The sequence below is a fragment of the Nilaparvata lugens genome, chromosome 5 (genome assembly GCF_014356525.2).
Source record: "Nilaparvata lugens isolate BPH chromosome 5, ASM1435652v1, whole genome shotgun sequence".
NCBI lineage: Eukaryota > Metazoa > Arthropoda > Insecta > Hemiptera > Delphacidae > Nilaparvata > Nilaparvata lugens.
Window position 1 is genome coordinate 46060051 of NC_052508.1, and position 14002 is coordinate 46074052.

At 37.8% G+C, this 14002-nt stretch overlaps 1 protein-coding gene and 1 pseudogene across 1 annotated transcript in view; one reads left to right on the forward strand and one right to left on the reverse strand.

The window, feature by feature from the left end:
• Window positions 1-1524: 1524 nt before the first annotated feature.
• On the reverse strand, window positions 1525-1929 carry LOC120351388 (annotated as a pseudogene).
• Window positions 1930-8417: 6488 nt separating this feature from the next.
• The window catches only part of LOC111051972 (regulator of MON1-CCZ1 complex-like), a 28091-nt gene continuing 22506 nt past the window's right edge, over window positions 8418-14002 (forward strand). The window contains exons 1-4 of the mRNA XM_039428444.1: window positions 8418-8659; window positions 9205-9366; window positions 12259-12402; window positions 13567-13747. Coding sequence (XP_039284378.1) covers window positions 8552-8659; window positions 9205-9366; window positions 12259-12402; window positions 13567-13747 — 595 coding nt within the window. The 5' untranslated portion in view covers window positions 8418-8551. The remainder of the gene's footprint in view (window positions 8660-9204; window positions 9367-12258; window positions 12403-13566; window positions 13748-14002) is intronic.

Below are 14002 nucleotides of genomic sequence, written 5' to 3' on the forward strand. Positions count from 1 at the left end.
ATGCGCTGTACGTCAACAAATGTGTTCTCCAGGTCCAGCGCCCTCCAAAGAAAACCCTGCAGGATTTCTGGTGCGTTTTTCCATATGCATGAGGTATATGAGAGTATACGCAGAGTTCCCAAAAGGCCAATTGGGCTTGAAGCTGAAACACACTGCAGTCTTGCTGCTGCACTGAAACTTTTCACCTCCTGTGTAAATTGCCTCCAAGAGTTTTCTTCTGCTTTCTTGATTGCAAGGCTATATTATTCTATGAGTGTCCTGTGGTATGGCTCCCAAATACGGCTCCGTTTGCAATGGTTATGAAGTTTTTTGACAGCTGCCCTTTTGCGGTCAAGGTCAGCAGTCCACCACTTAGTATTGGTGTGACTCTTTCCCCGCCGCAATGGACAGCTGTCCTGAAAGCAGCTCATAATTGCATTCTGGAAATTAGAAGCAATCTGATCAATTTCTGCAAAGCAGGTGACCCTCCTGCCCAATAACCCAAGTTGAAACAGGAGGTCAGACTTATAGAGTGACCAATCTGTTTTCCTCGGATTCTTGTAGCAGGAAGAGCCGCCTTCACTTTGCATGTTGAGACAGACAACTGTGATCAGACAAAGAGGCCTCATGACTTACGTGCCAATTGTCAATGACCCTTAGGAAACCTTCTGAGTGGAATGTGATATCAATAACCTTACTTCGGTTTCATGTTACAAACGTCTGATAGTTTCCAACATTGCAGACATAAAAGATTCTTGGATATGAGAAACTGAAGAAGAGCCTCACCTCATGGATTCGTATCTGAGCTTCCCCATTCAGTTGTATGATGAGCATTGGCATCACAACCTACAAGGAGTTGTTGTCTGCCAGCACAAGATGACTCCACCAGGAGTTCAAGTTCTTTTGATGGAGGAAGGTCCACAGAGTCATAGGGCAAGTAGGCTGAGCCTGCAGTTGTGCTCCATTTCCTGCCCTCATAGCTCCAGGTTAAAGACAACACAGTGATATCTCTAGAACAGAATTCATTAAGAGTTAGGCAGTCCATACCTCTTCTCACAAGTATGCAGGTTCTGACATTCTTGAGAGATACATCAGTATATCAACGTACCCTTGGTATCACCCAGGCCTGCAATACTATTCCTCAGTGAAGCAATGGTTCTTGGATCAGTGCCAGGTCAAATCCCTCTCTGAAGAAGAACTAACAAGAAGCAGCAGATGCTGCTCTACTATGAAGGACCCTGGGCATCATCCTTAACTGTTGTTGAGACAATTGAAACTTGCCAAAGTCCTAGGTTGGCTCTAGAGTTGACTGACCTGACAGCATTGATGCAGGCCTCATCCAGGAAACAGACGAATCCGTAACCTTTTGGGTCTGGCTTGACTGGCAGGACATTCCACTCCTTCACCTTCAAGGTGGAGTTTTGCTTGTCGAGCATCTCAAGGATCTTTTCTTGAGTCTTCTTCAGAAGCAATGGGAGCTCTAAAGAATACACTCGCTGACCTCAAGATTTCTTTTCTCAGACCAACAATAAGTTTCTTCTCCCCAAGTGGTTTGAGTAGATGAGTGCCTCCAATCAATGCTTAGTAGCATTGTTGATGCTAGATATGATCAAGGCACCTTTCGCCATGTAGGTGCCTGCAAATGATGGAGTGCAGCCATCCTCAAGGGGTGGAAGCTCATCTGTAATGGCTACTTGAATGACTTCTCCTTGCTCTGCCAAAAGCTCAGCCTAAGGATAGCCTTCCAAGACAATGGCCATTTTGGTGGCAGAAGTGTCACTGTAAGAGGCTCCTTCACTGGAAGTCCCTAGATTCAGGGTTCGTTCCCCGTGACCTGCATGAGTTCCATTCCTGACCTTTTTTGTAGGTCTTTCCACTGCGGGAGGGGTCACCAAATCACCTCTAGGGCACTTGGCCATGATAGACCCAGCCTCATGACACCAAGTTTGTGCCTGGAGTTCCACCCATCTCTGGTCTCTTAGGTTTTTTCTTTTTGCCCCTTTAGAAACTTTGCAGGGTCATAAGCCTCACACCTCTCAAGAAGTTCTGCCTGAATGATTGCCCTTCTTTGAGCATTGGTGAGGTTTGGTCTCTTCACCCACAAACTGCTCAGTTGCTGTCTTGAATTTGTGAGGGTTCTTGCTTTTCTGGACTCCTGAGGAGCTCATCCTCCTCCTTCAATTTGGGTGGTGTGATAGAGCTTACATCATCCATATTGTAATCGGTAGAAGCCTTCTCAGTGTTAGCCTCTACATAAGAGTGCAACAAAACCTCCTGTGTACCTGAAGCATTCATTTCAGATTGAGGAATCTGCCCTGATGGGGCAGATCCTGATGGGTTTGAGGACGAGGCAACTTCAAGAGTTGCCTCAGGGTCTGGTTTTGGCTTGTTTGTTTATTCTTCATCTATGTGGTTCCCACGAGCAGCTACGGAAGTACAGTCGACCCAGACAGAGCCCCACATGTCCAGGCCCATGTACTACAGGAGGGCGCCTGGTATCCTGCAGGCACCGTTAGAAACACCATATAAGGAAGGCCTTGTGCCATTCCTTAGGCTTAGGTTGGCCTAAAAGAAGTAAGAAAGAGAGAAAAATGGTCAAGGAAGGCCGACAGATGGAAAAGAATAGGACACAGCTAAACCAATGGAAATAGTGCCATTCTAGAAATGAAAAGTTCCAAAGCATATTAAGAAGAAGAAGAAGGGCTTTGGAAAGGGGGCCCCTTTTAGTCGCCTCCTACGACAAGCAGGGATACTGTAGGTGAATTCTGGTTTCAACAGATTCTTGAGTCCGATGTTCGTCTCAAAGCTCCCCCAGCCAACAGGGGTCTTTCATGATCCAACTAAAAAGTTATGTTTTATCATGTAAACATTTTTCAAAGGTAGACGGTAGAAGGGTACTTGGGGGTTTAGTTTTTGCTTTTGATTGGAAATAGGCTCTTATTATTCTAAATAATACATATTGCTATAAAATTAATTTCGATCGAATATCGAATATAAAATTCGTTGTTGGTTATCCATCTTGTTTTGACAAGATTATTACAATGGTATACTCAATCGTGAGTTTCTGTTAGGCTTGAAAATGTGCAGTACCAGCACGAAACGGTCACCACACCAAAGGATGTGAGTGTTTTTTTTTTCATTTTAAAGTTATACAAAAATACGATTGTAAGAATATAAAATGATACTGTAGTAACTCAATTTAACGAGAGCAACAAGAGCTAGACAAACTGAGATTTAGATGAAGCGAGACCTTCCCAGATTTTTGAACTGAAATAATTCGGAAGATATTATATAAAACATCAATGTCAAAGTATCGATAGTAGCCTATCGATATCGATAATCATTCTCAATTTCTAACCTACAACATAACAGAAATATAGAAACAGAAAACAAAAGCATATAACCTGAAATCAGTGAAAAACGTTCATACTGATTTACGGATCCTATTATAATGCTATATTAATTTAATCTCTAATTTGAACACAATGTGCAGCTCAAATACTTATTTGGAGTTATCCTCCAATCCTCTTAGGTTTGAAGCAGTCAGTAAAGCTCGTTTGAATAATGTTTTCTATGATGATTCGAACAGTCAGGTCAGTTTCACTGATTTTTTTGTTATTCAATTCTAGATTTGTAATTCATTGAATGATTCACTTTTTCCTACACTTATAACCTTTTTGTGCTAGGTTTATTAGGCTATGTAGAAACAAAACAATAATTTATACGGTAACAATATTCACATACAATACCGTATAGACTATTGCCAAGAATCCAGTCTTGATATTCTAATAAAAATTAATGAACAATATTATATAGAGAATGCTCTATCTCGTTAAATTCAAGGTTCTCGAGATTAAATGGAAAACTTAAAAAAAGTCCAAAATTTTGGGGGTGAAGTCGCCCTCTGGCGTGTGAGCAAATTTCAGATTAGAATTTAGCGCCCCAAAATACAGATAGAACCATCGAAAAAAATTCTTTCGGGGCTGTTTCCTGAAAAACGACCATTTGACTGGACTATAAGTTGTTATCCTATTATATTAAGCGAGCAATTTCTGTATATCTGTTCGTATTTTTCTATTTTTATATCTGGTTATCTGGTTATATGCTGGTTATTTATGTTCAACGGATCTCGGAAACGGCTCTAACGATTTTCACGAAATTCTGAATATAGAAGGTTTATGATATCAAAATTCGATTGCACTAGGTCTCATCCCTGAGAAAACTCCCTGAAGGACATGAAAAGGATAATTCATCCTTGGAAAAACAGATGATGATTTCGTCGTCTGTCGATAACAGAAGATGCGTGTGCCTGTGTGGGAGATCAGCTGTGTAATCAATTAGCTCATCGTATCTCGCGAGAAATCTAGAAATTTTAATTGACTCGATCAAAATACAGTAATCTGATTTGTTGACATGAGATGGTATATATCATAATATCCAAAGTTAATCATTACTTTACAGTTCTAAGTGATTAGTGAGTGTTATTTTGTTACTCAATTTGGTATGTAAACAATCTAAATTAGAACTTTTATGTTTTCAAATATTTGGACTGAAAATTTCACTTGAATTCAAGTCTATGAAACATAACCTACTTTTGGAATATTAAATATTCCAACTATAAATTTATAGTGAATAAATCAAAATTCGGGGAAGAAACAGTTTTGGGCTGTGCCTGTTAGTCCTTCCCAATCATTTCAAAGAATTGAGTTCTGTTTATCAATGAATAAATAACGAGCAAAGCTTGGTGCCCCGATATTTGGTATTAATAGATAGAATTTACAAAATGTACTTGTTCAGATGATTCCAAAAACCAAACCATTTGAAGATACAAGTTCGACTTGTGTTATTATTTACTCCTGTAATGTTAAAAAGTAAATACTACCAACAACACAACATCAGGGACAACCTGTTCCAATTTATGATAAATATCGGGGCACCGAGCTCCGCTCTGGGGTACCTACAAAAGCATATAAAAATTATCAAGAAAGAAGAAATTATAATAAATATTCATAGTTCATATAGAAAGGTTCTATCTAATCACAGTTGATTGAGATTAATTCGCAGAGGAATGCAAAAATTTCTGTCTCAAAAGCATGTTAAATTTTAATCCTGATTAATTTCACGAGAACCAAATCACAGAAGACCATCTCAAAAAAATAGCTTATCTGATTGGTTCTACTGGAATTAATCAGGATTAAAATTTAACCGGCTTTTGTACAACTGCCACTAAGTACCTGATTGAATTAGGTACAAAAGTTCAACAGCTGAGTCATAATTTTGTCTGAGTCCTACACACATGCACTCGCTCACTCACTTCTATTATCAACAGACGTCAAAATTATCAGCTGTTTTTCCAAGGATGAATAAATTCTTTTAATGTCCTTCAGCGAGTTTCCCCAGGGATGAGAACTAGTGCAATCGAATTTTTATATTATAAACATACTATGTTCTGAATTTCGTGAGAATCGTTAGAGCCGTTTTCGAGATCCGGTGAAATACAAACATGTAAACATCTAAAAATCAAAACATCTAAACAGAAATTTTTCGTTTAATAGTATAGGATTTAGAATACCTAAACTTGCCGACATTATATATTGTATGAATAAAATCGTTCCAAATTTGTATGAATGTTAACCAAAATTGCTATGCAATATTCTTTTGCAATAAAAGAATACCAATGATATTATTATTCAACTTTTTATAAGTAACCTTTACATTTAAAAAGCAAAGCCTCCCTTACTTATCTTTTAATATCCTATTAAAATATTTGTAATGTAGTTATTCCTGATGTAATGTAGTACGTTTTAGTCCTTCCGAACAAGAACGGGTGCACTGCTAGTCTCAAAAAGATACTTTATTTCTATTTTAAGAGAGATAAGAAACGATGGTATATATTTTTACAATATTATGAAAACAGAAAGAATTCCTCACAAGAACAAAGGTAAATAATGCCCTTTGGAAGATTAGAATGTAAGATGTGAATCTTATTGTCATACACTGACTAATGCAAAAACTAAGGGTTGGGAATTGGGATACTTTGGGGGGGGGGGGCATACACTTGGATTGGGGGGGGGGGCTGGGCACCCTGTACTTGCTGTCTTAACATTTTCTTGTTCGGGTACCAGCCCGAACAGGTAGCTCTTTTTAACATAAGTCTACGGCATTAAAGCTCAAGACTTTTCATCATACAAAATAAAATTATCATTAATATCATTTTTTGAAATGCAATGGTTCTTGGATCAGTGCCAGGTCAAATCCCTCTCTGAAGAAGAACTAACAAGAAGCAGCAGATGCTGCTCTACTATGAAGGACCCTGGGCATCATCCTTAACTGTTGTTGAGACAATTGAAACTTGCCAAAGTCCTAGGTTGGCTCTAGAGTTGACTGACCTGACAGCATTGATGCAGGCCTCATCCAGGAAACAGACGAATCCGTAACCTTTTGGGTCTGGCTTGACTGGCAGGACATTCCACTCCTTCACCTTCAAGGTGGAGTTTTGCTTGTCGAGCATCTCAAGGATCTTTTCTTGAGTCTTCTTCAGAAGCAATGGGAGCTCTAAAGAATACACTCGCTGACCTCAAGATTTCTTTTCTCAGACCAACAATAAGTTTCTTCTCCCCAAGTGGTTTGAGTAGATGAGTGCCTCCAATCAATGCTTAGTAGCATTGTTGATGCTAGATATGATCAAGGCACCTTTCGCCATGTAGGTGCCTGCAAATGATGGAGTGCAGCCATCCTCAAGGGGTGGAAGCTCATCTGTAATGGCTACTTGAATGACTTCTCCTTGCTCTGCCAAAAGCTCAGCCTAAGGATAGCCTTCCAAGACAATGGCCATTTTGGTGGCAGAAGTGTCACTGTAAGAGGCTCCTTCACTGGAAGTCCCTAGATTCAGGGTTCGTTCCCCGTGACCTGCATGAGTTCCATTCCTGACCTTTTTTGTAGGTCTTTCCACTGCGGGAGGGGTCACCAAATCACCTCTAGGGCACTTGGCCATGATAGACCCAGCCTCATGACACCAAGTTTGTGCCTGGAGTTCCACCCATCTCTGGTCTCTTAGGTTTTTTCTTTTTGCCCCTTTAGAAACTTTGCAGGGTCATAAGCCTCACACCTCTCAAGAAGTTCTGCCTGAATGATTGCCCTTCTTTGAGCATTGGTGAGGTTTGGTCTCTTCACCCACAAACTGCTCAGTTGCTGTCTTGAATTTGTGAGGGTTCTTGCTTTTCTGGACTCCTGAGGAGCTCATCCTCCTCCTTCAATTTGGGTGGTGTGATAGAGCTTACATCATCCATATTGTAATCGGTAGAAGCCTTCTCAGTGTTAGCCTCTACATAAGAGTGCAACAAAACCTCCTGTGTACCTGAAGCATTCATTTCAGATTGAGGAATCTGCCCTGATGGGGCAGATCCTGATGGGTTTGAGGACGAGGCAACTTCAAGAGTTGCCTCAGGGTCTGGTTTTGGCTTGTTTGTTTATTCTTCATCTATGTGGTTCCCACGAGCAGCTACGGAAGTACAGTCGACCCAGACAGAGCCCCACATGTCCAGGCCCATGTACTACAGGAGGGCGCCTGGTATCCTGCAGGCACCGTTAGAAACACCATATAAGGAAGGCCTTGTGCCATTCCTTAGGCTTAGGTTGGCCTAAAAGAAGTAAGAAAGAGAGAAAAATGGTCAAGGAAGGCCGACAGATGGAAAAGAATAGGACACAGCTAACCAATAGAAATAGTGCCATTCTAGAAATGAAAAGTTCCAAAGCATATTAAGAAGAAGAAGAAGAAGAAGGGCTTTGGAAAGGGGGCCCCTTTTAGTCGCCTCCTACGACAAGCAGGGATACTGTAGGTGAATTCTGGTTTCAACAGATTCTTGAGTCCGATGTTCGTCTCAAAGCTCCCCCAGCCAACAGGGGTCTTTCATGATCCAACTAAAAAGTTATGTTTTATCATGTAAATATTTTTCAAAGGTAGACGGTAGAAGGGTACTTGGGGGTCTAGTTTTTGCTTTTGATTGGAAATAGGCTCTTATTATTCTAAATAATACATATTGCTATAAAATTAATTTCGATCGAATATCGAATATAAAATTTGTTGTTGGTTATCCATCTTGTTTTGACAAGATTATTACAATGGTATACTCAATCGTGAGTTTCTGTTAGGCTTGAAAATGTGCAGTACCAGCACGAAACGGTCACCACACCAAAGGATGTGAGTGTTTTTTTTTTCATTTTAAAGTTATACAAAAATACGATTGTAAGAATATAAAATGATACTGTAGTAACTCAATTTAACGAGAGCAACAAGAGCTAGACAAACTGAGATTTAGATGAAGCGAGACCTTCCCAGATTTTTGAACTGAAATAATTCGGAAGATATTATATAAAACATCAATGTCAAAGTATCGATAGTAGCCTATCGATATCGATAATCATTCTCAATTCTCAATTTCTAACCTACAACATAACAGAAATATAGAAACAGAAAACAAAAGCATATAACCTGAAATCAGTGAAAAACGTTCATACTGATTTACGGATCCTATTATAATGCTATATTAATTTAATCTCTAATTTGAACACAATGTGCAGCTCAAATACTTATTTGGAGTTATCCTCCAATCCTCTTAGGTTTGAAGCAGTCAGTAAAGCTCGTTTGAATAATGTTTTCTATGATGATTCGAACAGTCAGGTCAGTTTCACTGATTTTTTTGTTATTCAATTCTAGATTTGTAATTCATTGAATGATTCACTTTTTCCTACACTTATAACCTTTTTGTGCTAGGTTTATTAGGCTATGTAGAAACAAAACAATAATTTATACGGTAACAATATTCACATACAATACCGTATAGACTATTGCCAAGAATCCAGTCTTGATATTCTAATAAAAATTAATGAACAAAAATTTTAGAGAGAAAACAGTAGTACCTATATCACACAGAAATAACAAAATAAAGTGCTTTATTCACATATACTTTCTGTCATTCCATTTTCTTGTTCGGGTACCAGCCCGAACAGGTAGCTCTTTTTAACATAAGGCTACGACATTAAAGCTCAAGACTTTCCATCATACAAAATAAAATTATCATTTAATATCATTTTTTGAAATAAAATAGTGTATTGTTTTAATGAAACTATAGGCTGTATTCTATTCTATTTTGTTACGGTACCGTAGGCCTACTTGTTTTATGTAGTTGATGTTGCACTTTGTAATGAAATAATCTTTGATTGCAGGTATTTACTGTTTTGACTGGAGAAGTAACTGATGTGGTTGTCAAGTCCGTAAATTGTGAGTCTTCGAGATCTTTTCGTATTGAGGACAAAGGCCCAGTGGTATCAATAAAATTTAGTCCTGATGACAAGATATTAGCTGTTCAAAGGAACAATGTATCTGTGGTGAGTAATCTCTATGATAACATTCTTGTGGTCCAGACACTGTGTTTCCACGTAAATATTCAAGAAACACTTCATATTTATGAAATATTTTACTATGATATAAGGATTGCATTTCATCATGAAAAGTTAGTGTTTTTGAATATTTGCTTAGAAATAGTGTCTAGACTACAACAGAGATCGTATAGGATGGAATGGAAACAACAAATCTTTATGAATTATTATTTTTATTCATCTATGTAGGGTGGAAAGAAAGATTCATGAACAGAGAAGAATGGAGGCGTGTTGTGAAGGAGACCTAGGGCTGTAGCGCCGGATAAAGAAAGAAAGAAAGAATTATAGTTTTAGCTCTTTCTTTTTTCTGACTTTTTCTAACTTATAACCTTGCCTTACAGTGTTCTTTATGGAGTAGGCCTAGTAACAATAATATTTTTAATGAAAATGCATTCTTTTCTATGTTCTATGTTTTTCTTGACTTTTGCATTCTTCTTCGATGGCAATAAAGCCCAAATAGAGCCCTGGTCTCCTCAATTCTACGCCTCCATTCATCACGATCTCCCACCTTCATTCTCCGATTTCTAAAAGTAGATTTGCTGCATCCTTGGAAATACCATCCACCAATAACATCCAAATGTCAGTCTTGGCTTGCCCACCAGTCTTTTGCCTCCTGGCTGTCCCACGTGTATTTTCCTGTGAGCACGAATGTCTGGCATCCGCTCCACATGCCTTGCCTATCTTAAACGTTTTTGTCTAACATATATGGACAGGAGTGGCTCATTATATTATTAGTTGCAGCTAATTCATTGTTATTTCTTATTCGCCAGACACCCTCATCACACACAGGTCCATTTATTCTAAGCAACAGTTTCCTTTCCCAGCAGTCTAGAATCCCTGCAGCCTAACATGTTAATATCCACTCTTCACTCCCATACGTGACCACTGTACGTATTATACAATTATGTAATCTGGCCTCTAAATTTCTATGGACACTTCTTGACTTGAATAACTGCAGCATAGAAAACAATGTTTTATTCCCTATATTTAGCCGCTTTTGTATGTCATCATCTCACCACTGCCAGCTGCTATGTTACGGTAACTCCCAGTTAGGTGAAGTCATTCACTTTCTCAAAGCTGTACTCATCCACTGATAGGTCTTGCTTTCTTTTGTTATTATAACGTCTGCTTTGATGCATGAACTTGGTCTTATCCCAATTTACTTTTAGACCAATCTCATTAGCTGCATTTTCCAAGTTTTCAAACATTTCTTATTTCATACTTCTCTCCTTATTCATGACCAGATAACTGATTGACTGTGTCAGAAAGTGGACCTGACTTTGTCCTTGTCGTAGAGTTGACATATAAACTATGTCAATAATAATTTTACACTTATTTACGTTTGTCAACTCAGTCAAACATATAAAAATATAAAACAATTAAGAATAGTAATATTTCAACTTTTCAGGATGGCCTTGCCTGTAGGCATCACATTAATTATCACTCGACGTTAGCTGATGTTTTTAGAGCTAGGTCCAGGTCATCTTCATACCCTAAAATCTGTTGGGTATTTTGTTTATTAATGTACCACTTGTGTCTGCCAACACCCTCTAATCACTCTTTCCAATGCCAGGTTGAAGAGCACTGGTGCCAGGCCGTCTCCTTGTTTCAGTCTTTGGTCCACCCAAAACTTATCTGTCATTTATCTATCCATCTTCACCTGACAGGTGGTCTTCATCAATGTTGCTCTGACAAGTCGTACAAGCTTTGAATTAGTTATTGCTAAAATATTTTATTTCTTTGCTTGATTTCCTATGTCTTATCAATGGTCCTTAGTCATAATTAGAATTCAATGTGATCAAACCCTAGTTTATCCTAATTTTAAAGCTTTATATTATAATAAATTCTATTTATTTTCCTTGATTATGACATTTATAGTCACCAATCAAGATAAGTTAAGATTCGTGCGTCTGCTACTCTCGTTGTAAGGGTGACCACTTGAAGAGCCGTCTCCTACAAATAGTATTTATAAATTTAAACTCGTTTACCGGTGTTTCTGAAAAACTCTATATATCTCTAAGTACATTAATCTTTCATCAACATCCGTCTCATTAATTGATGGTATCATAGTAGCCTACCTCTTGAAACCAAAAGCAAAGCTAAAAACGTTTTATGAGAAGGCAAAATAATGGTTCTAGGCCAACAGACTGTTGCTGAATAAAGGTACAACACAGGAGCTGATGTGCACTCTTAATGCTGCACCAGTTACTCTTTTGGGCTTCACTGCTGGTAGCAAGCTCAACTGGGAGCAGAATTTGAACAAGGTATGCTCAAAGCTCTCAAGTGCTTCTTAGAAAAATGAGAAACAAACTCAGCAATCAGCATCTCCATAACTCAGTTTTGAGCCACATCTAGTAAGTATGATATCCTGCTCTGGGGACATTCAGATCATCTGAGGGACATATTGCTTCTACAATAGAGGCCTCTGCGAATAATGACGTACAGTGATTGTGATGTCCACTGTAAGCCTATCTCCCATAGCTCGGTACAACAGTTTCAGAAATGTAATCACACAGTGGCTTATTGGAAAGGGTTATTACAGCTTGAGTGAGTCTCTAAACAACAACTTGAGTAACCTATCCCGCCTGCTTCTGCCAATCAAGTGGCATAAATTCGTATTGTATTTTCGACAATTATTAGTAAAGTATTGACTATTTAGTATTTATGCGTTTGTGTCGCGATCCATCCAGGGATGGCTGGACATTGATTTAAATATTGGAAATTTTTGAGGACAAGCCTGGACCTCATGTGGGCATCACCCTCAGCAAAATATTGATCATAAACGTAAATTTGCATGAAAAAAGAGTAAGCTATTATTAAGGAAATATATTTTATTTCTAGGAATTCATCCATTTCTACAATGGGAAACAATCGCCAGAAAAGTCGCATAGCTGTAACATGAGAAAGGCTTCACTAATAGGATTTGTCTGGGTGGAAAATTATCAAATATTGTACATAACTGATAATGGCGTTGAACTTCATCAGGTTTGTGTAAATAACTTTAATTTAGAATCATGTCTCTTAACTCCTATAAGTTGTTGGTATTTATTGTTTCAGCAATTCTATTATATTAAGCGAGTAATTTCTGTATATCTGTTTATATTTTTATCTGGTTATTATGTTCAACGGATCTCGAAAACGGCTCTAACGATTTTCACGAAATTTGGAACATAGTAGGTTTGTGATATAAAAATTTGTTTGCACTAGATCTCATTACTGGGAAAACTCGCTGAAGGACATGAAGAAGGATAACAATTATTCATCCTTGTAAAAACAGATGATAATTTCGTTGTCTGTCGAAACAGAAGATGCGTGTGTGGGAGAGAGACAGAATTATTTCCAGCTGTGTAATCAATCAGCAAGGAATATTATCTAGAAATTTTAATCGAATTGATCAAAATAATCGGATTTGTTAACATGACATGATAATCATTCTAATCTAGAGTATACGATAATTTTCAAAGCTATTCATTATTTGACAATTTAAAGTGATTATTGAGTGGTATTTTGTTATTGAATTTGGTTTGTAAATAATCTAAATTAGAACTTTTTTGTTGTGGACTGAAAATTGAACCTGAATTCAAGCGTATGGAACATAACCTACTTTCTGGACTATTTATAGTGTATAAATCAAAACTCGGGGAAGAAACAGTTTTGGGCTGTGCCTGTTAGTCCTTCCCCAATCATTTTTAAGAATTGTGTTCTGTTTATCAATAGTTTATAAATAAATAACGAGCGAAGCTCGGTGCCCTGATATTTCATTGTGATAAGCTAATTATCCTAAGGTGAAAAATTAATTAAAAATATCTTTCACTGTTTAATTATTGGCTTTTTATCAATATAATCTCATAATAATCTAATCTCATAGTTTGGCACTTGGCCAAACTTCATTTTTTTCGTCCAGTAACTCATAAAGTCATGTTATAGTTGAATTATTGTAATCGTTCTAAGCGTTCAAATTAGAGAATGATCTACTTTTATTCATCAATGTTACCTACATGTACTTACCATTAAAATTGTTGAGAGAGAAAAACAGGAGACACCTAAACTCCTCCTCTGCTAAATTCGAATCAATAACGTCCAATATGCAAATAATTTATATAGTTTAAACTGTAGAATGCATTTCCATAAAAAATTTGAATTTTTTAGTTGGATGCTATTGAGAATAAAATGACGTTGAGCCTGGTGAAAACGCTGCAACTCAGTGTGAACTGGAGTGTCTTCTGTCCTGAAAACAAAGTGCTTTGTCTGTCATCCGGCACTCTAGGAACCACTCTTCAGCCTCTCCTTCTAGAAGCAAACACAATCAACAAACTCAAAAAAATTGAAGGTTTGAGACACAAAACAACTTAATTATAATGTAATAATGTGGTAAGATTTATGTGAATGGTCTGTTCCCCTCTGGAAAGGGAAGGTCCTGAGACTAGCGTCTTGAGTATGACCGGGGGTAATAAATTGTAGTCAGTATTACCGTAAAAGAAGCATACAGGAATGCATGCAAACATATCCTCTCTCTATGGTTATTGTTATTTCATGATATATTACCGTACTCCAATCACCAAGTAAATTCAACACAATAATATAA